The sequence below is a fragment of the Botryllus schlosseri genome, chromosome 8 (assembly GCF_051294905.1).
Source record: "Botryllus schlosseri isolate E-star chromosome 8, Bs_hap1, whole genome shotgun sequence".
In the NCBI taxonomy this organism is placed as follows: Eukaryota; Metazoa; Chordata; class Ascidiacea; order Stolidobranchia; family Styelidae; genus Botryllus; species Botryllus schlosseri.
Genome location: NC_137243.1, coordinates 12,721,759 through 12,745,775, shown reverse-complemented (window position 1 = coordinate 12,745,775; position 24,017 = coordinate 12,721,759). Strand labels below are relative to the sequence as shown.

Here is a 24,017-nt window from a genome sequence, read left to right as displayed (position 1 = left end):
AATACGTTACTAAGGTAGCAATCTGAGCGGCAAGATTGTACAAATGTACATACCAGTTTACGTACATCCGCGTATTGTGATATCGGACTAAAGAATATCCAGAAATATAAACTAAAATATGTAACACCGTGGATTCGTGCTATTTTCAGCAAAATTACCTGGATTGTATGAGAATAGTAGGCAGTGGTTGTTGACGATCTTCCCAATGCCTTGATTGCATTTTTAACGTACGTCCTTGCATCGGGATTCATCGAGCTCAAAGTCGACGAAAAACTGGTCATTCTTGTCGATACATACATTGGCTCCAGCGTCTGAACGCTGATGTTATGTGGTTTGACCTCTGACGCCAGAGAAGACGTAAAATGACTTGTGAAGGCCTAAAATTTGAATAAGGCAAAATAATGAATGTACCTCTGTCAAGCATCAATGTTGGTATGTCAGCAACTAGTTAGTTTGAAATTTAATCAACAGTCATCTACAGTCTACGCATGTGCTATTAGACTCTTGTACCAAATCGGAAATATGATTAGAGAAGTAATAATATCTATCCACAGCTGGTCTGAAATCGATTTGGAAACTACAGCTAGCAGGCAATATGCAGACTTGACCAACACTTTATTCGTTCCTCGATTCAGAATAAATGGAAACTCCATATGAATTTATAATCGGTCAACAAAATGCAATGGCTTTGAATCATGTCTCGTACTTTGAAAATTCAACTTGACTCGACTCGTGACTTGACTCCAGTCAAAATATGCAATAACTCGAGATGACTCGTGACTAGAAAGTAGTGATGCGGAATGTAACTGTCATTATGTACAATTGTACATATTTGACATTTTCATATCATTCATGCTCTTATGACATCATATTTAGTGATACTGGTACTCTAATACTCGACTCGAAGCCGAATCAAATCACTCAGGTACTCAATTTTGCTCAGCCCTGGGTGTTTTCGTACGGCCTGAATGGTGGTGCTCAAAGTTGCCACTTAATTGCATGTAGAATCAGCATTGTGTAAATGAAAGTAGTCTAATAGCAAAACAACTTTAAAAGTAGTACAAGTTAAGTAAAATTTATTGAGTACACTGTTAAATGAAAGTCTCCGACCATTTGGCCTTAAATTACACTAAGTCGGGTGAGCGAGTCACAATATCATTCTCAGTAGGCTAAAACGTATTGAATTCTGTCATCTAAATGTGCTCACTTTTGAAGCAGAGTAAAGTGAAATCAATGAAAAAGGTTTCCACCCGGAACCAGAAGAAACGTTGACGATCAGACCTCGTCTTCTGGCAATCATCAGAGGCAGTACATATCTTGTGAGCATTACAAGTCCCGCCATATTAACTTGGTTAATCGCGCTCACTCTTTCGAGAGGGACCTAAAATAAGAAATTCGGTGAATGAAATAAGACTGGCAATGAATCCAAGAATTTGAAGAGCAAAATTTGTTTGCTCTGAACGCTAGTGGTTCACAAACAAACTGAGATTTGTACAACAGATTTGGCGTGTACGTGTACGTGTACACATAAGTTATATGGTAACGTGTGGATTATTAACTGAGATCCGTGGAACAGATTTGGTATTGTGTAAGTTGTATCGTAAGATATGGATTTTTAGGAACGTATCAGAATTCAAGACTATATATATTCCACTCTTCTTCCACAATCCACAGAATAAAAGGCCAGTGGGGTTAAAAAATAATGACAGTGACAACATCACATAACATTACGTTTAACATACCATAGAAAATGTCGCTTCACAACAAATGAACATGCAGTAAGCAGTGTGAAAACTGATCTGAAAGCTTTTGATATATTTATAGCTTTCCCAGGACTAAGATTTATACCCCATATTTTTATCTGAAATCCCAAATTATCTAAACATTGATCTGATCCTACCATGCAGAATCTACAGAAATCTTTGGGAGCGGTGACTTTTATAAAATATAGGCTACGGTAACATTGTTACATAGCACTTCGGATGTTTCCGGATAGAGACAAGTGTGCTAAATCCTCAAATTTTCAACTTTCTGGGATGACAATAAATGGAATCAAAGCCTTTACGCATTTCTTTGCCCAGTATTTTTTTCAGGTTACACATCAGTAAAATAACACCGTATTTTTCATTCTGGAGCAGAAAAATATGATTGCCGCATGTAGGCCTATTAAATGTCCTTGGCTGAATATCACTAAAACATCATTTACCTTTGAAAACTCCATGGGAAAATCATAATGCACTCCTGCATTATTAATTAATACGCCAACATCAAGATGATCAAGTTCTTTCGAAATTTGTGAGTAATTGTCAAGTTTTGTGGTATTGAAGTCATGTATGATAACCAGCGTACGAACTCCATACCTCTTTTCAATAAACCTGTATATTGCAATGATTTCGATGATGGATGAGAACACAGAACAATAGGCATATATATTTTACCTTGCTTGTTCATTGCATAAAATATCATTTCGTGCAATTAACACAATATTCAGGCCCCGGTCTGCCAGCTGGTAGGAAAACTGCTGCCCGATTCCAGAGGTACAACCTAAAATTGAGTTTGAGTGGAATCTCAGAATGATTCTTTACTGCAACACATCACTTAGTGCCGTTAGTGGGTTGTATAGGTTTGATTTATGGAATTGATGCATAAGGGATAAATAAACAAGTAGAAGTGCACAAAACGCACTGCATGATATGAATGAAGTTATACGATGGCGGTATAGCAATGTGATAGTACCGGTATCTAGTTTAACAATGAATAGTCAAAGAAGAGCTACCATACCTGTAACTATGGCCCATCGTCCATAGTCTTTAACAAAATTTCTTGGGCGACGTATAACTGCGCTGATATGGGTAACGGTGTGGTAGCCGACGTCAACAGCGAAACGAAATGCGTACCACGCACCTATGATTGTGACTACATCGATAATTTGTCGTCGGTGCTCGGAACAGACATAAAAAATGCTGTCAGCAAGAATGTGAAAGGAATCTACGATTGCCATTTATTGCATAGGCAACTCGTCGTCAACTTCTTTACCAACTGAAACTATATCCGAACCGAATAAAATCTGAGGTACAAATACTGTGCCCTCTGTGCGCTTATAATGTCATCACACGATTCAGCTTGGTCGAGCAAGAGGAGCAACGCAGCGTTTGCAGACCGTTTGCAATTTTGTGTTGGGAATTCATTGCAGCTGACGTTCGCGAGCTGGCAGTACAGAGAAGGGCGGATCGTGAAAAACTAAAGAAACATAGATCGTAAAGATGTACGGATCATGGTTTTTCATAATGCTGATAAAATCCTGTTCAACATAATGGAGTCCCGATCCAATCCGCTTCTTGTTTCTGTTTAAATGTGAAAATCCGGATTTGAAATAGCATTCTACTCAAGGATAAGCATCTGTTGACGAAGCAATAAAATCTCTGTCGCTGTTGTCCCTGTAGCAATGTATTGTATATGTATCATTGTCATGTAGTCGATATTTTTTCTAATGATACCGATACAATGATTTTTCTAAATTGTGTATTTGTGATGCAATGCAGTATCCGGCCGAATTCATCCTTAAAAATTGAAGTAAAGAAACAGAAAGTCACTTTCATGTCCGCATTCAAGTCGAAATACAAGCAATTTCTGCTATAATCATCACCATCATTGGTTTATTAGCAATTTGACCAGTTCCATACACCACAAAAATAGTAAATAAATACTAATCCCGTAGTCCGCCCTCAAGATTACCTGACCAATACCTGATCTATCGATCTCGTCTTCCGTGACATGCCACCGCATTCTTTTGTCGCTTGCATTTTATTATACTATCTTCTTTTACTTTTCATTCAGTGTGCAGGCCTCCTCTTTACTAGGGGCACTATGATTCGAGTACTCGAATCTGAATCGCGTATTAATTCTAATGATTCGAGTAGTAAAATTCGATTATTTTCGTCACTGAACGTTAATTTATCAACGAGGATTATAGTTTCGATTATATTTTCCATTGTATAGAAGCCTTGAAACATTGATTAGTCGAGTCGCAGCATGCGAAACATCGTACAAAGCTGCGAACGTTGCTGGAAATCACACATTTCCGAAGTAGGCTACTGATCATCCCAAAACATTGTCACAAAGTTCAATGAAATCGGTAGGGTCGGAAAATTACCAAAGTTTCTTTAAAATGATGGATAACAGACATTATATTCTTGTGGTGGCATAAAAGGTACATATTTGACATATTACATTCTGTTATGACGTCATAATGAGGCATACTCGAATAGTCGACTCGAAGCAAAATACGTGATTCAGAATCGAATCTCTCATAGTCATAGGTACTCGATTTTGCCCAGCCCTATGCTTTTTACATCGCCTAGGCCAAGGTGGGTGTCTGATTCCAAAGACTACTCCAAGTCGTTTCAACATCTTCCTATCTTTTCAATGCATCGTATTTTTGCGGTGTATTGAACTGATAAAAATTGCTAATAAACCGAACTGAACCGTACTGGAGAAATTGTACATTGTGTGTGCGTCTTGGGCAGATGAAAATATAATCTTACGATTGATTGATCCTCTCCTGATCCGGATCCGGCAGTCTGTCAGGCATTAAAATGGTATATCGAAATTTTGTCAACAGTCTAAAATATTGCCTCCAAAGTCCTAATTTTGTTTTTTACTGAAATGCTTTATTATCAAGCCTATACATATAATAGTCATATGCATTGTAGGTATTACTGTCCATAGGGTTCAATTCTAGCAAACAGTGCTAATTAAACGTTGAAATAAATTGACAATTGAATCGTGAAATCAAGTTCATGTATTAATTGTAACTTTTTTTAATAATCATTTTTGAATACTTTTCAGTAGCCACATTTCTTTGTAATTATTATTTAGTTCCAGCATCAATATGTAGGCTAGATTCTTCTCTGTATCTGAAAACAGTATGGGGTCGCATGTAAATTATGATTTCATTCCCCTTTAAGTTAGGGTCGCCCGATGTCATACCGAACGACCAAAGCAAATAATTAAATCGAATTTGGTTATTCTCTTTGAGCTGTGAATGATTGACAGGCCACATGCACACAGTTTTCCACGGGTGGATTCTCGAATTTCAGAATCCGAAGAAGCTGAAAAATTTGAAATGACTGAACTGCGAAATATTGCTGTATTTAGACATTTCGGTAAAATATTCCTCCTAATATAAGTCGCTAGAAAAATTGAAAAACGAGGATACTGTCCGCCTACACGTTAAAATTGGATTATTACTCGTAAGTCCTGCTCCATCTTCCGTAGAGGTGATCACGATCTGACTGCAGAGGACATAGACCATAATGTCGGCCCACTAGAAAATTGCTAATTTCGAAATTTGGAAATTGTAGCTTCGGGAGGAATGTGGAATCAGCGTAAAAATGTAAATGTAATTATTCAATATGATGACTAGGGATGCATTCAAAACAAATGGTAAACAGTGTTTTAAACAATTGCCGATTTAAATAGAACAGAATCGTTTTTTTTTTCAAAAGTTGTATAATCATGCAATATAGTTGTGTAAATACTTTCGAAAAAAACATGTAGTATGAGCTTACGATTCGTACCTGATATGGTCGGCTTGGCCTACTCCAGGGGTCTCAAACGCAAATTTTCTAGTTGTTGTTGTTGATGACGCCACGGGCCGCAACCCGCAACCCTCAATAATAGGGGTATTCAATTCATTCATTACACTGGGCAACAATTTTTAGCGAAAAATGTGTTGACTAGAATTTTGCACTTGATTTAGGCCAATTTTGGCGTGCTGATTCCCAAACTGCCGCTGGTTTTCTTCTATCACGACAAGTTTTTGCTCTACGGCATATGCCAAAAATATGCAATTTTCACGAATTTAGCCATATTAATTTTTCATACCATATAGAAATCCACACTTTGGTCATATAATAAGTTATATAGCCTAGGGGTCAATTGAATTATTAGAAAAGAAGGTACTGGTATCTATATAGGCTGATCCTTTCACCAATGATTTGGTTAGAGCAGTGGTTCTCAACCTTTTTGACTTCGCGGACCCCTTTTGACCGTCACGGACCCTCGCGGACCCCCTCAAGTTTTAGTTCAATTTTAGCTCTATTATGGTGCAACCTTCATCTGTCTCGTAAAAATATGAACTGTAGGCTTGTGATAAACAGCAAAATAACGATTTTTCTCGAAAATAAGATCATACTATTTATGTAGAAATTGGTAGACTTTTGTTATTTCAAAGTTAATTTCGCTGCTGTATTTCTTGAAGTAGCCTACTGGTCGTGTCTTGAAAATCCGCGTCTTCGTTTTGATATGAACGAGGATAGATGGAGGCTACTGCAATATTAACGCATAACGCTTCCGACGATACGTTTGGCGTGATCTTAACATTTATGGCGCCAAAATGAAGAAACGTATATTTTATGAACATATCACGTCCAGCATCTAGCGCAGCGACGGGCAACATACGGACCGCGGGCCGGATTGGGCCCGCGACAGCATTTTGATCGGCCCGCAGAGAGTTTCAATCGTCAAAGAGAAATTCTAGTCTAAAAGTATAGACAAATTTTATGCGCCAAATAATGGATCCAAGTTTTTCAACCTGAGAAAGACTGTCATGAAACGACTTGTTCTAATCGGGTTTACATATATATTTACGAGCAAACATTTTCGACCATGAACAATTGAACATTAACAAGGCAAGGCTGCATACAAATATAACTGGTGATATGAATTGCAGGGTTGGAGCGTAATGCTTTGATAGCAACGAAACACTCCTTGTTCACAAAAAAACGCCTTGTCGATATAGGGCATCCGCAATAACAGTGCGCCAAATCTGATAGCCGAGCTTTAAGAGCAGGTATATCATTTTCCGATTTATGACGAGTATCAGCCGAAAATTTCGGGCTCATTTCAATATGAATATACTAATCAATTGTATATTGAAGTTCTGTAACTCCAAGAAGCTGTTCAAATAGTGGTTATGTATATCACAGGATAGAATAGATTTCGTGGCGAGGTTTCAATCCCGGCATTGGGACAAATTAGGGAAATACTTCGGAAATTTTTATTTCAAACGACTGTACACTAATTTGATGAGACTGACAACTTCAAATCGAGAAGGTTTCGCAGACATTACAAAGTCACCCTGATTGACGTTACTATCTCTATATTTTTATTTTCTTCACAAATCTCAACAAAACGTCTCTAAACAGCAATATGTTTGTATCAGCAGGTTGATGGAAAATTGGCAATGAAAATTGATTTTCACACGACGATGGTTCATGTCAGACGATTATTATGATATGAGTCATGAGGTTTTAGCAGTTGGGGTGCGGAACTGCCTCATGCTTTCTCAAATTAAAAAATAAAATAAAAATTAGATTATCAACCATTATAAAAATTTAAAGGTCTCGCGGAGCCATTGAAATTGCTTTGCGGACCCCTAGGGGTCCGCGGACCCCCGGTTGAGAACCACTGGGTTAGAGGATGCAATAATCCGATGATATTTCAGACACATATTTGATGCAAACTGCAGGATGTGGCAAGAAAAATAAACATTACATTTACTATCAGCTATAGGTCCAATGCCCCATCCAGCTTATCCAGTGTGATTTGAAACTCCTATACGCTCGATAATTTGGATTAAGATGAAGATCTTATGGATAGCAGGCCTAATGATGAAGATTTTGAAATCGAAGATGATTCAGAACGTAGCGTAGTCCATCAACACAAGTTAAATGATCTGGCATGGGCTTTGGGACTTGGAAGAGAAATATTCGGGACTTTAACCATCCTTGCGAATTGAGAAAGGATTACTTGGCAAGAGATAGAAGATATCTCATATTCGATCATGAGAAACGGCGTTTTCGTCGTATATAGCTCGACTTTCGGTAGCTTTATGTATTGACGTGGTACTGGCATTGGCATGATACTGTTACCATGGGTTGCTGGAGGAGTTAGGAATCCCGATTTACAACTCAAGTGAATGGAAAATGGCTATTGCTAGCTCAAAAAGGATCCTGACGTCTTAAGTGCAGTAACAATTTCACACGCAGATTTTTTCGTGAATAATATAGAAAAATTGAGAATAAAACAGAAACATTGAATTGTTGCAATATCACAAGCACGATTGGATCATATGTGTCAGCTTTGAAATATTTTGTTTACTTAATGGTCCGACAATAAGGATGCACATGTAACCCTGATACATATGTGCCACTGCCATATGTTTATGTCGGACAACAGACATTCAAAAAAGCTAAAATATCGAAATAATTTCCCGGAAAACTTTGGTACAGTCAGCGATGGGCAAGGAGAAAGTATCCCCCAATATCTGAAGATGATGTGGGTACGATACCAGAGTAGATTGGAGCTTACATATATGTTAGCTGACAATTGCTCGAGTATCAAACCAGATAACCCACAGAATTATGAGTTATTAGCGTAAATTTTGACCCTGAAACTTGCGTAAACTTGCATAAAAGCAGTACTTTTATGTAGGCTATGAGATATTGTGGTGGCTGCCTAACCCAAAACCTTGACGTGATGGATAAAAACGGAAGTCATTTTTGAATTCGGTGCCCAAAAGTTAGTCGAAATCAATTGTCTGATCAAAGTCAACAAAAATTGTGTTGACCAGTGTTACGTATAAATTCCAAGTAGGCCTTATTTGACGGGACCCAAGCAGACTGGCATGCTACTAACATCGTAGAGATGTACTATTCATGCTTGACACAAAAATGAAATCGTATTTTCAAGTATTTGAATAAAATTGGTTTATATGCTGGTCATAATTTGTCACAATAATGAGTTATATACATGATCGATGTAGATATAGATATGTAGCAGTTGAATATATTGTCGAATATTTTAAAATACAAAATGCCGTCGCATGCTGCATGCGGCCAGCGTGTTTGAGACCACTGAGTCACTGACGTACACGATATGGAATGGTTGGAACCCTTAAAATGTTCGTCGGCTCCACAGTTATAGCACGAAGTTATATAGATCATTGTTACCGAATGGACGTTCTAAGGATGATTACCGCAGACCGTTAAAATGATGCATCACGGTAGACCTGGTCAAGGATAATTTTGGTCCGTTCGAGACAGGGTTCGGAAGCTTTTTTTGTCAAAAGAGCCATATTTACCCTTATTTTCAATTGCCAATTCCATTCACGGTGACGTCACAATTAAAGATTTGTGACGTCATAGAGGATAAAAAATAATAATATTGTTTTATATTGATTTTTGTTTGAAATGCAGCCCTAATGACGGCAATTTCAATTCCGAGTATCTTCATGTTGCTTACCTTTGCTTACTTATTCAAAATTATCAACTCATTAGTTCCAACAAACTTCTGAAATGCTACTGTATTTTTGATTGGCAAGAAAAAACCATCAAAGGCATCGAATGCAGGTTGTCGAAAATTGAAGTAGTATTTTGTCACAATCGAAATATATATTGCTGGAGTATCTTGGGTCACTGTTACCGCATGGCAATATAGCACTTCACGCGCTACGGGAGACCGTCCATCCATAAATGCGTTGGTGAGTACTGATAATCAATATCCGTCTGGGTAGCCTCCTTTTCTTGCATCACAAACTGCTGTAAGATATCCTACGTCCCTTGTTGATTTTATGGATTGGATAACGGATCCACGAGAACTAAATGACTGCGCTTCATGGCCCTTCTTCTTCAAACCTTCAATTATATCCTGAAATGATACATGCTATTTGCTTGTACAATATCTTCATACAGTCGTCGTTGTCACCATAGGCGCCGAGTTACGGGGTGGCGGGGTGGCGCAGCCACCCCATGACACATTTATGGGGTGTCGGCCACCCTATACAATTAGAATAAACGCCCGCCGTCTGCGATTTCAAATCATCAGCGCTGTCAATTAGCGAGTCCGTGATAGCGCGTAAATGCCAACTATTTAGCATTAACAGATACGCGCGCGAATATTTGAATACGCAACTTCGTCGGCGACGACGAACTAGTGCTTAAAACGCTCCAATAAGTTGTAATCCGTGATTAGTAATCATGCAGACAATCGAAGCAACCGCGTTTACAACGTCGATTTCGACACGCTGGCGCTGAGAAACACCATCTTCTATCTCGACCAGAGGAGCAAATTCACGTTCTCATCTCTTAATTAAATTGTATTTGCGCCCATATTCGTTTACAAAATAATTCTCGTAGTTCCGTGATAGTCTCTTTAATTGGAGGCTTGGAGCGCGAAATAGGACATTGTGTTTGTGTATGCCTGCGAATTGAAAGTCATTCCGGCGCAAAGTGCGCATAATCATCACTTTAACAAAGCTTTGCCAAGCCAAGTTTTATCGGAAAATGCAACGATGCAGCTCAAACCTCGTTATAATGAGCGAACAATTGTCGCGATGTCAGACTAGGAAGATCCAAGTTGGAACCCCATTGTGCTGTACGCAAGTTGAATAATTACTGATTAGTAGGGCAATTTATTTTTGACCTAAAAAACGGAAGATTTTGACCTAAAAAATCTAAATTTTGACTTTTTTTGACCTAAAAAAACTGAAATTTGACCGAATTTTGACCTCACGTATGCAAATTAGGTGTTTTCGCATATAATGTTAAAATTGTACTACTTATCTTCATTTCTGGTTGGAACTGTCTGTCCTTACAAAGTAGATTGGCCTGAAAAAATGTTTTTGGCTCAAAAACTGACTGATTTTTACATGAAAAACTAGTATTTTAACGAAATCTGTCCCTATGAAGAATTCCAGTAGTTACATTACGTATTCTGGTGGAAATAATTAAAATTTGTTGTAGTACAACGAAAGATCCTTTCCTACATTCTCGGGTAGAAAGTGTCTGTCCTTACTACGTAGCTTGCCAAGAACGGAGAAAGAACGTTCAACAGCAGCATTTGTTGGCTGACAACACTCAACTTGTGTGCACACTGCTGGTGACAAACCGTGTTGCTTCATTTTGACAATGTTGTCTATATCACAATTTTTCAGCTTGCGCTTCTTGATATAAGAACCATGCAATGGCCAAGCAGTCTTGCTTCAGCCAGGATATTGCGGTACGTTGACCATAAAACCATGTCACTATTTGTTTCATTTGACCATTTATGATTCACAATGAGCAGACGATGGTCCGTTTACAACGGTAGGCCTATAAAGTAGGCTACAAGCTGTAAAATATCAAATGATAAGTTCACCGACAGCGCAAAATCTACGATACAAACGAAATGCAGAGGTCAAAAAATGTTTGAATTTGTAAACAATTTTGACAAATTTTGACCTAACGCTACAATTTTGACCTAATTTTGACTTTTTTTGACATGTCAAAAAAAAAATGCCCTACTGATTAGATGCGCGCTTTCTCGTTTGCTATCATCTGTAGGCTACTAATTCTTGTCTGCTTCATAAACTCGTATTCCTTAGGTGTCACTTGTCAGTGTATGATTTGTTATTAATACCGCGCATTGTGCAGTGCACGGCGTTGAATTACGTTGTCAAATTTTGATGCAACACGAGCTTCTCGGCGGCGCAAATTCTGAATTTATTCGATTAGTTTTAATTAGTTTAATTAGCTTAATTAGCTTTTCATTAGCCTAATTAGCTTTTCATTAGCTTAATTAGCTGCATTAGCTTTTCATTAGCTTGCATGTACAAAATAAAGGCACCCATTTTTGTGATAAATATTCTCGGAGCGAAAAGTTCAACAGTGTTTAATTTTGTGTGCCTGCTAGTTGGAATTTATTCCAGTGCCCTTGATATTAATCCAATTATGCTTTGCGAACGTAAATCGGGACATGCAACAATGCAGTCGAAATCGATGTTTTGAATAGCAACCAGCAATTGCCGCGATGCGAGCTACTCAATACTAAGTAAAAACCCACTGTGTTGGCGGTAAGGGATAATTACTGATTGACCACGCGTGTTTGTAATCATAATTCTTGTCTGTCTCTCGTGTTCTAGAATTGTCGCGTCGCGTTACTGCTCAGTCCAGCGACGAATGCCGAGTGCGCGGCAATTAATGACACAATTTCGCAATCGTCGTGATACGAATCTCGCTAATTGGTCGCGGCCCGCGTAACACTAATAATACGACTTGTGGAACTGAATATTAGCGTCATAATGGTCATTCCAAAAGGACGGGGTTTTGTGTTTCAAAAGGAGGGGGTCTCGACACTCCCCTGGCTACGCGCCTGCCGCCACCCCATGCAAAAATAAAAGCCGGCGCCTATGGTTGTCACCATTACATGGTTTAAGATTGAAGAAAAAATCGATGTTATTATAATTATACTTTTGTTTAAAACACGTGTTAAACACGGTTTCTTTTTTAAAACACTACTTGTTTTAGAATGAAACCCTATCCATACCATGTCGAATCCCTCCTCGTATTGAATGTACTCAGGATACAGTTGATGATGAATTCTCTTTTCGTTCGTTGCATCTTCGAGACCTTTTCCAAACCAGATACTTTGCATAATCACCTGTAGTCATTTTGAGTTACTGTCGAAGACAACTCTCTTATTTTCTATAGTGTAGTCTAGAGGTCGACCGATTATCGGCGCCGATATTTGGAACTTTCTCGAATATCGGTATCGGCCAATCTAGGCCGATATCGCGACCGATATTTTATATCTAACTACAATCTACCTTTTCTGAACTGATCTGCAATTCTGTATCATGTTTTGATTTTCGGGTTATCCCAAATTTCAACGAATGTTCACAATTAAGCAATAAGTCTTTTCGATTTCAGTTTTCTCGTTTGTTGTTCACCTTTCTGTGGCATGAACAAGTGCCACCTTGCCTAATATATAATCTTTTTGGCGAAATAGTTCTCTGCTCCTTCCATATTAATATCGGCCTATGATATCGGTTATCGGCCTTGTGAGAGTCGAAATATCGGTATCGGTATCGGCCTGTAAAAATCGATATCGGTCGACCTCTAGTGTAGTCATAGTGATCATTTCATTAAAACATTTCATTAAATATTGCGACATAATGAAAATATAGGAGGATGCCGAACCGTGACCCGTACCCTGTGCAACCCGTGACCAAGTCTATAATTATTGACAAATACACTTCTACTTCTACTTGAGTAGCAATGCTGAGTACTTTGACCAACTCTGAGTTGAGTATCACAAGTCATATCAGATCTAGTTGGCCTACTGGTTTTGATTCGCCCCAAACTCCTATCGTCGATGTTGTGTAGTCTTAACCGTGGCCAAATAGAGAGGATTACTTACCAGCGCTGTCCCGGTGATTATTTTGGTTCCGCCCGCACCACCAGTCACGAAAACAGGCCTTTTTGAATCTTTCTGTAGAACTATGCTGGGCACCATTGAAGACATTGGCCGCTTGCCTGGGGCGATGAAATTTGCTTCGGACGGCGGAAGGCCTGAATATTCAAAATATTGAACATCGCATAGATCTACTAGATACATGTTCGCTCACGAGGCGATACGCATTACGCATATCCGTTATTTTTTTGGATAAAGCATTAACAGGACGCGGAAAAAAAAGAAATTGAAACGCTCAGAACTCACAACGGAGTGCGAGAAAATGTGCCGATGCAAAATTCATATTGTGCCTGCGTCAGGGATGTGGAAAACAAATTCAGTCACGGGACGGTTCCAAACCTTTTGATCGCTTGCAGGACCGACCAGTCAAATAACTGTAAAAATTTAGGGTTGCATTTAAACAAAAATCGATTTAAAACAAACATGTTCAAAACACGGCCCTTATTTAAAACATGTTTTTATTTATCTTTTAGCCACGACGTCATGACGTCACAGTGGATTGTCATTGACAATTGGAAATATAGGGTAAATATGGCTCCTTCGATGAAATGGGCGTCCACCGTCATAAACAGACCAAAATATCTTCAACCAGGACAACATCGTTATGCACCATTTTTATGGTCGGCGGTCATCACCACCAGAATGTCCATTCCGTACCAATTTTATATACCTATAGTTGCTATAACTGTCGAACCAACGACGATTTGGAGGGTTCAAGCCACCCCATGTCGTACACGTGGACTATTTTGGGTGCAAATCGTCTGAATAGGCCAGGGGTGGGCAATTATTTTCCTCCGCGGGCCAAATGAGAAGCAGAAAATATGTTGGCGGGCCGAGAAATTTTAGCTGTATTCTCCAGCGTATTGATTTTATTTTTAAATTGAAAGCTTCGCCGTCAGACCAGACCCATCAGGATGCATGTTTTTAACACTACTCCTGAGCGAGATTTCTTATATACACTAATTGGCAACGTTTTACGCCCTAATCGCGCGAAGCGCGGAATTTTTCCATGTTTCATGATTCAATCAGTCAATAATATTCGTAATTGCATACATATAGCTATGTTTTTTAAATCTCTTTCAGCCCGCGTACTCAGTTTTACCGCTAGAGCAGAGTGAGGTGCTGTCATGGAAATAATATTCCAGAGTGCCTGTTGGTATAATTACTTCGTTACATGTTATTATTTCGTGACCTATACCGTCTGCTATGTGAAAAGATATTGAAATCACCAAAGCGTACCAAACTAAAAGACGCACACGATTCCCAATGGATATTTCTTCACTGGAAAATATTGCCCATGGACAATTGGACATCGTGGTTATTAGTCAACATGAGAGCAGTCCTTTTGGGCCAAGGCTTTCTCGCTGTCGAGCTTTTACTTGGTTAATTTGATCAGCAGTTGCAATTGCACTGCCTTCTCAGAATCCCGTGTTGGCCTAAACCTCATATATCTTGGTACGTCGTGGCGCGGTAATGGCTGACGCCGAAATACTCAATTCTATAACCATTGATCTCGAAATCGCACCTAGCGCAAGAAAAATTTGAATTAAGTAGCATAAATTTTCAAAAAATACTCTATAATTTATGGTCATTCACGAAATAATTTGGGGCGCCCTTCGAGCTCGCACCCCAATTGGGCGTTTGGCGTGCGGCAGTTTCGGTCATGGGAATGTTTCAAAGCATATTGTCTTGGTAGCTGGTTTCCGAGAAGTGTGCAGCTTGCCGAAATGGCCGTGTTAAGCCAAGCTTGCATGCAGTTATTGCGAAATTAGCCGTCCCTTGAATAAGTGTAGGTCCTATGTCTTCGTGTTTTTGTCATGGAACCGACTTGAATATTACTCTTTGAACACGGCGACGTACTCGGCATTAACTATACTAAAAAGACTGGTAGTCATCAAATATTTAGTCCTCCGAACCAACTTTTATTTTCAACTTTCGGCTTTCATTTTTGGCATCCTTTATTGGTGGTGATATACTCATAGAAATCACGGGCAGTTAATGACTTGTTAAGGATTTGGAAACTCAGCACGTAGCAATTTGAAACACAGACCGTGTAATTCGTAATGTGACAATGGCAACAAAAAGGTTTTGTGACTTGTTGTGACTTTAATTGTAACGGAATAATTTGCTACATTGACTTTACTTTGAATCTGGATTCGGCACTTGACGTATACGTAGGCTGCGTAATCGCGGCATGTTAATGAACATTGAACAGGCTTGATAGTAAACGAATTTCCGGTTCAGTTTATACATCCTATGGTTTTAGTCCACGCAGCAACATTAAGAAGTAGGTTTTATATTTTAAATTTCACGCAACCTTTCGCGCGCCGCACAGAATAGCTCCGCGGGCCGCATTTGACCCGCGGGCCGCACTTTGCCCAGGCCTGGTATAGGCTCATACTACATGTTTTTTGAAAGTATGTACTCAATTATGGCACAACTATTTAAAGTTCGAAGAAAAATCGTAATTTTTTTAAGGAATTTTAAACACCGTTTGTTTTAAATGCAACCATAACTAAAATGCTATCTTCAAATCCACACATTTGCTCCATTATTATCACACCCATTGCTCTATTCTTGCAACACTTCTACTCGGGAACAATTTAATTGGCAAGAACACAATGATTGGCCGATTGAATACAGTCATATACTATCAAAACGGTGGTCACGAGTCACCACGAAATACATTGGCGTATTTCTATGCTCCCTACGTTTATAATTGGTCCTGTTCAGTGTTCATGCTATAGGTTATAGGAGAAGAGATGCTGGACTAATTGTCACTTGGACTTGAAAATCATTGCATAACTTCTGTCATTCCAATTCTTCATATTCAATCACTTCTACCTATAAAACCGTAGCTCTTGTTAATTCTTCGTTGGCCTTAAATTACCATCATGTATTGTAAAGGGAAAATAATTTTACTTCACGGAGTTAAAAATGCACTGGTTTTGTGTGTATTTACGAGTTTTACCGCGAAAAAAAGACTATAGCTATAATATCTCACGATAAAAAAGTTAAGCTAGTTATCCGTGCTTACCAAAGTAGTTTGTCACAGCCGGAGCGGAAAAGTCGTCCATCTCATTATTGAAAATAATACCGGTGCGAATGCCACGAATTTTTGAACCAAATCTGTATAACAATATGACTTGAGTAGTAAAAGGCTATATACCACTGCAGTGTCGGACAAGGTGATTAAGACCCGTACACGAGAAAGTCATAACTTCGCTATAATTAATCCTAAAGCCCATATAGGGCGATATGTGGCACCGGTAATCCAAGACATACGACCAACATAGAACGAAATCCTGTGTGAATGACATAAATTAGGGTTGGTGTAAATCGGTGATATGTGATGACAACCTTGTATTTATAGTGCTTGTTGCGGACACTGCACTTCCATCACTACCGACGACACTTATATGTGAAGTTCCGCTGTCGATTGCGAAATCGCCACCGTATTGCGTCGAGTTGTACGTTACATCGTCCGATATTTTGCTTCTAAGTTCATCACCATATTCCGGCGAAAGCATTCTTTCAACAAGCTGTAAATGCGAATGGAAAGATGGTCGCCGTTTTCATTCATGACACTCTGGCGACTTCGCAAAACCTCAGTAATGTTTTTGTTACTTCTTTCGTCTCCTAGTTTAGACCGGTGAGCAAACGCATGCTTGAAAGCTTCAACGATCCGGTGATATGTCAGTATTGATGCTTCTTTCGTCTTCATGTCATCGGGAGTAAAACCGTAGCCTTGACAAGAATGGCATGCTTTTCAAAAGCTCGTCTACAAGGTAGATTTGTGACTACACCGTCGACGATATACATAGCAATCACTACCGCACTCGCACAGCTGCGGAGATTGAGTATAAGAATTATTACCTCTCAATATATTAAAAATGACACCAAGCACAGCGCCACTGCTTGGGGTTCCGGGTGTGAAAAGTGTCAAATCGCCGATTGTCACATTCAGTAGCGGCTTGACATCCAACCTATATGAATGAAAAATACCATTGGTGTATATGGACGTTAGGGTTGATTGAAAATAGCTTTTTTTTCTTTAAATTATATTAGCTATATGATAAAACTGCTAAGTTGGCTAATTTGCAATCATAAATACTATTTTTTTCAAATCCAAAGTTTTGTACTCCAATAACTTCGCCTCCATTGGTTGGAATATTAGCCAAATTTGGTGTGCAGCGTATTTACAAATGATGCAAATGCTACAAATGTGTTGTATTCCGAAGCTAACTTCCGTAATGGCGACATACGGTCTCATGAATACAATACAATTCCATATCCGAAAACTGTATAATTTGTACTTGAATAAGCCTGAATATAGAAAGAACAAGAACATTGTGGTCGATAATTATTATGAAATTCGTATCGGAGTCAAAGTAGTTTCCACTCTTTGTTGGAATATATGTTTTTGCTGTTAGCCCTAATCTCATATTAATACAAAATTCCCAATCGAAAAGGTCTTACTTACGTGTAGTTTTTTAAGTCGTGGAGGGTGATTATCGATTCTTCCACGGCGTCATCTATATCGGCTATAATTCTCTTTGCGAGATTACCGTGATAAAACCCTTTGTATCCATCATCTGCGATTGCTCGCAAGGTTTGTGCCAGTGTCTCCATCACTATAGTGTCGCCCTGTTTCTTGAGACTTCCATTTGGATTCATGAATATTGGCCTAGAAAGGTTATGGCACTCATGATTATTGTCTGATAGCAATTATATACTGAAAAAAGTTTGTACGCTGTCTGGTTGACGAAGTAAGCGTTATCGTTTTTGGTTGAAGTGAGCGTTATCTCATGGTTTAACTGTAACTGTGATATTTTCAGTGACAGGCATAGTCACCGAATTACATACACCTAGTACAGTGATTCCCGAACTTTTTTAAAGCGCGGCCCAAGTCTTGCGAGCTGCAACCCAAGCCTCACACATCGGAAATAATGCATGTTTTAAATGTTTTTAAATAAATATTTATACAGTTATTAAATGAAATATACCCAACACCCATATGCACTAATGTGTGTGCGCCGAGGTCAGTATATCTCTGAACACAGCGAGAGATTGAGAAAACCTCACTGTATAGGATAGTGTACGACTCTTATCACTGTGAACCCTTCACGACAGCGACTTTTGTTTTCTATAAATAAGGGGTAATTCGAAACCTATATGCACTACACCAAAGTTTATCCCCTCAATGACCCATGAGTATCGCTAATATCTCGTATAAATTTCTGTGAGTTATATTCAAATTAGCCAGAGTGGTCACAAAAAAAAAATTCAAGCGGTAATAACCGTGTCCGCCTAACCATAGCTATGCAATGTGCATCGAATATGATATTAATCAGTAGAGTGAGTAGACTGTCTTGATCCGTGGCTAATATACAGGCTGGTGGTCATAATTTATTTGGATGCCGACCTCAAAGCAGACCTTATTACAGGGACAGTTCACGATCCTTTCTGGAAGTGAAATATCTTGATTGTTGGATTACAGCACCAGCAATCTAAGAGACGATGCATTAACGGCGTCTCATCCCGTGAGAAGCCAGGGATATTTGGCTGCGTATTGGAATTCCCGTAGAAGTAGATGATGCCTTGAAATTTTCGAAATAATTAGCGCTTCTGAACTATTTTTATTGCTGCTTGAAAGAACAACTGAATGATTCAGTCAAAAAAATCCTGAATATATACTTATCGTATTCACTGGACACCATATGCTATTGCTACTATAATCAGCACAGGCGCGCCCCTTGACTGCCAGCAACATCACATTCATAAGGTTATAGGATTCCTCATCCAAATTGTGGCAGAACAGTATTCTATGATAAACGATTTTAAATGTAGCCTATTTGTGAAATGGTAGCACTGGTAGCCCAAACACATTTGCATCGGGGGTAGCCAAACTGCGGTTCTTCGGGCCTTATTGCGCACGTACTTCCTCGTTTTGCAAAGAGGTAAACCTCATTATAAAGCATCATGTATTATTCCACGTATATATTTACAATATGCGAATTGTATTCGTATTGTTTCTTGCCTTACGGTTTACGAAATGATTGGATATTGTACGCGATTGATGTCTCATTCATGTCGAGTTCACATGAAAATTTTACTTGCGACGGTTTTCCATGTCCATTGTCCACACTCCACGGTGATCAACAATGAAGAAAAGAAATAGGCACAGTAGCGCAGGCCACGCTCAACCCAGGGCGGACAATGGTGAACGCTAATATTAGATTTGGATTTTACTCCAATACTAACGAAACAACCCTGTGATAGTTTGAAGAATTGTTTCACACTGCTTTGACTTCATATCAGCCTAATTTCAAACACCTGGAGTCTCACATTATCACCATACATCAAAAATTATTCTTTGATAGCCGACACCTCATTGTGAGTGAATACATTGCTATTTTAGTTTTTATTTTGAAGCTCTTGTAAAACAGGTCTGGTCACACCTGTTAGATACGTACTTGAGATTAAATGTTGAATTTCTGACGTATTTTTCTTCCTTTTTGATGTCTGTCTCTAACGCAGCATGAACAGTGATACCTTTTCGAGCCAGTTCAATAGAATCCTCGAACAGACTTTTCCAGGGGAGTTTACCATACCGTTGATGTGCGTGCCAGTACCCGGCCACTTCCCCCGGAACAGCAATTGACAATGAACCTGGAAATAGCGCAAAGGTTACGTTCAAGGAGTATTGCTAATGTAGCATTTGCTAAAGTAGCATTCCGGTGTGAGGATAATAGGTTTAATACTTAACATAAGTGCATTTGCAGTATCGTATGTAAATGAATTCGAGAATATCTTTCTCGTCAGAGTTTGACTTGTGTTTTTAGAAAGACCTTTCAATACGCCTAGCAATCCAGCATGTCATGTTTACACTGTAATGTCACAATTAGCCTATTGTCATTGAAAATTTAGTTACAATCTAGTATAGATTATTCTAGTAGTGTGGATGTGTGGAATATAGCCCGCTACACAAAATTTACCAATATTTCAGTCTAGTGTATGATAATTGTAGCCTAATGAGGCTCACCTATTAAGGAAATAAATCCATTCCCATTATACATGTCCCGGTGAGATTTGATTGGAGCAGTTTCTCTGCTGTCTATGAAAACGGTCTCATTCGTAGAAGCGATGTAAATGGCCATAAATGACCCCCCTCCGATCCCGGCACTGTAAAATGAGTGGACTGATCTATATGAAAGGAGTCAAGTTGTATATGGTTTGGTTCTGGGGCATAACATTTAGCTAGCGTGAACAATTTCATCGGATTAATAATGCCGACCATATATAATAGCCTACATTCAGATCTGTATAGCAGGGGTGTCAAACTCAAATTGCTTCGCGGGCCGGTTTCAAACCTTCAAATAGCTCACGGGCCGCACCAATGAAATTATTCCAACATTTGTTAAATATGTGCTGGATAATATAGGCTTATATTTCAATCTACTCAGAATTGCTTCGCGTGCCGGATGCGGCCCGCGGGCCCATGTTTGACACCCCTGCTGTATAGTGTATATGTCACACCTACACCGCCAGCATGCTACACATGCTCGCAGAGATGATTGATAAAACTACATTCACAGACATGTTTCAAGTATAAGGATAGGGTAGTCGCAAACATAATTATGGTAAAATAATGATTTGCGAGTGGAAGCGCTCTCTGAATAGTAAGTATTAAGTAAGTGATCAAAGTTTTTAGTTACCCCATGATCATGCATTTAGGTACCTACCTATAGGTATAAGAGTCTGGCTACATTATGAAATCGATTCTCATCGCATAATCTTGGATCTCGCACCTCGAATTATGGTCTTCAAAACCAATATCTATCTGTAGACAGCGAGTAAATATACCATTTTCCATTATCGTCGCGAATGCCGACAGACAGTATCTGTGCTGCATCATACTAACCGTATAAGAGGTGCATATCGAATTTGCGACGCAGTTAACAAACGATACATTAACTATATTGTGTACTGTTGTCTATACTACAAAAATCTATATGGAATCGACCAAATGTTCAATCCATATTGCACTACGAACTCGATACCTTTGGGGATTAACTACCCCACCGCACACCATAGTCGCGATCGCGGCATCCACGACCGAACCCCCTTCCTTCAATTTCTTCGCTCCAATTTCAGAGCACGGGCCCGCGTCCGATGCAACCGCTGCTGCTTCAAAACTTCCTTCTCCTTTCCTAGATGCAGTACCGGCTGACTCTTCTGAACTTTCTGATGTTGTAGCCGGTTTGAGAAGAAAAAATAGTACAACACACACCGCAGCGGCTAGTAAAACACCAAGTGCAAATCCAATCGCGCAGTATTTTCGCCGGGAAGCCTGAACGAACATAGTTAACATTACAGGCGTGGCCTACAGTCGAGTATTCCAGTACTGCATAGTATGACGCCATAACAGTAGAAATGACTTGAAAGGTTCAAATATGTATACCTATTTTGCGACGGCAAGGAAAATTGTGCCAGGTCAATTCGTCACCCAAAACATTTATTGCTGAACAAAAACTATTTCGTAGCGCATTATGATAATTTTGAGAATAGATCATTATTGGACAGAAAAGTTGTACCGTCATTACGAGTAGCTTTACGCAACATGTTTTTCGATATGCCGAGATACGGCCGACCGTGGTTTCGATGCTCCAACGATGGGAATAAACTATTTTTGATACTCGACTCGACTTCGAGTGTTCGAATCGCTGTGCCAAGCTTAATTACGACTGGTGCATTTTGTGACGGTTATGTGACTACGGCTCATCGCGATAAAATTGAAATAACCCAGGATATGCTCATGTTCAAAGTATATCTTCTATACAGCACTGCGCACATATATTGATGATGAGACAGATGTCCGCGAATGGGTCATTAGTGCTTCTCTGATGGAAGCTGGAGATATAAATGACAAAAGGACTGCAAAATTATACTGCAGTGCAGGCTCAAGTCAGGCTGAAACTACATCGGGCAGAAGGGGAAAACTGGAGGTTCGAGAAGAATTCAATTGAGCTGTCTGTGTATAGGGCTGGGCACAATGATTCTATAGTACTCGAATCTGAATCGAGTAGTAATTTTAATGATTCGAGTCGAGTAGTAAAATACGATTTTTTCGAGTAACTGATATTATACGCTCCTCGCCACTGAAAGCTAATTTATCATCCAGAATTTTAGTTTCGATACTAATTTTCATCGTTGAAGCCTTGAGACGTTGATTGGCCGCATCGTAGTCGTAGCATACGAGACATGAGTACAAGCTACGAACGCTACCGGAAATAGCACATTTCCGAAGTCATGATCATCCCACAACATTGTCACCAATGGCAATGAAATCGGTATGGTCGAAAAAATATCAAAGTATCTTTAATGTGATGGATAACAGGAATTATATTCTGTGTATGGTCGCATAAAAGGTGCATAATTGAACTTTGACATACTACAATCTGTTATGGCGATTACTCGACTCGACTAGAAGCATCTTCCGTGATTCAGAATCGAAACACTCAGGTACTCGATTTTGCCCTGCCCTATCTGTGTACTAACGCGCGAAGTGCAACATCGTCATCTTAATTACTTTATATATTAATACATTCATTCTTTATATTCGAAATAATGCGACGCTATCACGCCAGGGTAGCATCATTCCGGAATGTAGGATTGAGTTAAAGTCGTAAAAATCTAGGACTCTATTGCGTGGAAAGACAAAACGATTGCACAAATGCACAATACCTTCTTAGCCTTCGTTGCGGCTTCGACCTTGCTCATTTCGCCCTGCAAAGCGATGCTCTCGTGCTCCATAATCTGACTTTTAACCTACGATGCATGAGCTGCAATTAAAGGATTCTGCATTCAACTAATTTACTGGATAAATCTACGGTAGCCGCCATCTGTCATTAGGCAATAACTTATTCGAATCTCACGCATAGGCCTATATTACGACTTCTGATGCTGAATCCTGTTGCAATTTGCTAAAGGCATTCGATTTTCATTTCATTTGTAGGCGTAGGTGAGAAATATCAATATTCAACATTGTTTATTATCATTACCTGGAATTGTTGGGGATATAACCAATATAACCATCGTACGAATCGATCAAAGCAAGTATTGTGAATTACAGGCATCGGTTGCAATTTGTCACTGGCTAAGGTAGGACACGGTTGAATAACTTGTTATAGCCCAGAATGCGTTACTGAATGTAATGCTTGTACTTGGCTTCTACGACACGGAGACAGCTCAGTCGATTTGGATTTCTTTAGGCAGTCGCATCTGATTAATTGTATGTTTTCAGCTAGAAGGCAATTATCTAAACCGCGCCCTCCTTGCCGCATAACAATGCTACGAGATCCACTGCAATGCGGGTCTAAAATGAATGCCAATTCCTTCGCGGTCGTTATTTTAGTATACATCGTCTTTTGGTTTCTATGGTCTTGGTCATTTTACCCCAGTCCGATCATCTCATTGTTTATCCCTGAACTACCGATTCATGACACGGCCCACTTTCGTTCTATATCAAAAATTCTGTATAAACACCGTCTATGACAAGCTATACGCACAATAGTTTGCATATAGTAATATCCAACTAAGTACGATATAAAATGTTTCGAAAAATGCAATTCCATGACAAGACAATTATTCTGCACGGTTAATTGCCAATTCCCGAGTTGACAGCTGACTATATAAAAAAAAAACTATGAATGGGCAGACGG

The 24,017-nt window shown here is 39.2% G+C and overlaps 2 protein-coding genes across 2 annotated transcripts in view; both read right to left on the bottom strand.

Annotated features, from left to right (window-relative positions):
- Positions 1-24,017, bottom strand: part of LOC145444712 (inactive hydroxysteroid dehydrogenase-like protein 1) — a 186,542-nt gene that overhangs the window by 690 nt on the left and 161,835 nt on the right. Inside the window, exons 2-6 of the mRNA XM_080322721.1 lie at positions 2,782-3,088; positions 2,439-2,544; positions 2,207-2,375; positions 1,208-1,381; positions 159-377 (exon numbers count right to left, since the gene is read on the bottom strand). Of these exons, the coding sequence (XP_080178847.1) occupies positions 159-377; positions 1,208-1,381; positions 2,207-2,375; positions 2,439-2,544; positions 2,782-3,001 (888 nt within the window). The 5' untranslated portion in view covers positions 3,002-3,088. The remainder of the gene's footprint in view (positions 1-158; positions 378-1,207; positions 1,382-2,206; positions 2,376-2,438; positions 2,545-2,781; positions 3,089-24,017) is intronic.
- LOC145444071 (glutathione hydrolase 1 proenzyme-like) lies at positions 9,353-23,416 on the bottom strand. Its single transcript, XM_080321982.1, has 13 exons — positions 23,358-23,416; positions 23,041-23,138; positions 21,357-21,646; positions 20,339-20,478; positions 19,770-19,965; positions 17,777-17,980; positions 17,170-17,279; positions 16,901-17,040; positions 16,654-16,835; positions 16,331-16,422; positions 13,240-13,391; positions 12,367-12,480; positions 9,353-9,711 (listed from the first exon to the last, which is right to left on the bottom strand). The coding sequence occupies exons 2-13, from the start codon at positions 23,107-23,109 to the stop codon at positions 9,559-9,561; spliced, it is 1,842 nt and encodes a 613-aa protein (XP_080178108.1). The 5' UTR covers positions 23,110-23,138; positions 23,358-23,416; the 3' UTR covers positions 9,353-9,558.

Coding starts and splice junctions, on each gene's coding strand:
- LOC145444071 (XM_080321982.1), bottom strand. CDS start 23,109: ATGGAGCACGAGAGCATCGCTTTGCAGGGCGAAATGAGCAAGGTCGAA. Junction 20,479..21,356: donor GGGGTAGTTAATCCCCAAAG/GTATCGAGTTCG, acceptor CTCATTTTACAG/TGCCGGGATCGGAGGGGGGT. Junction 12,481..13,239: donor TAATCACCGGGACAGCGCTG/GTAAGTAATCCT, acceptor AAATGACTACAG/GTGATTATGCAAAGTATCTG.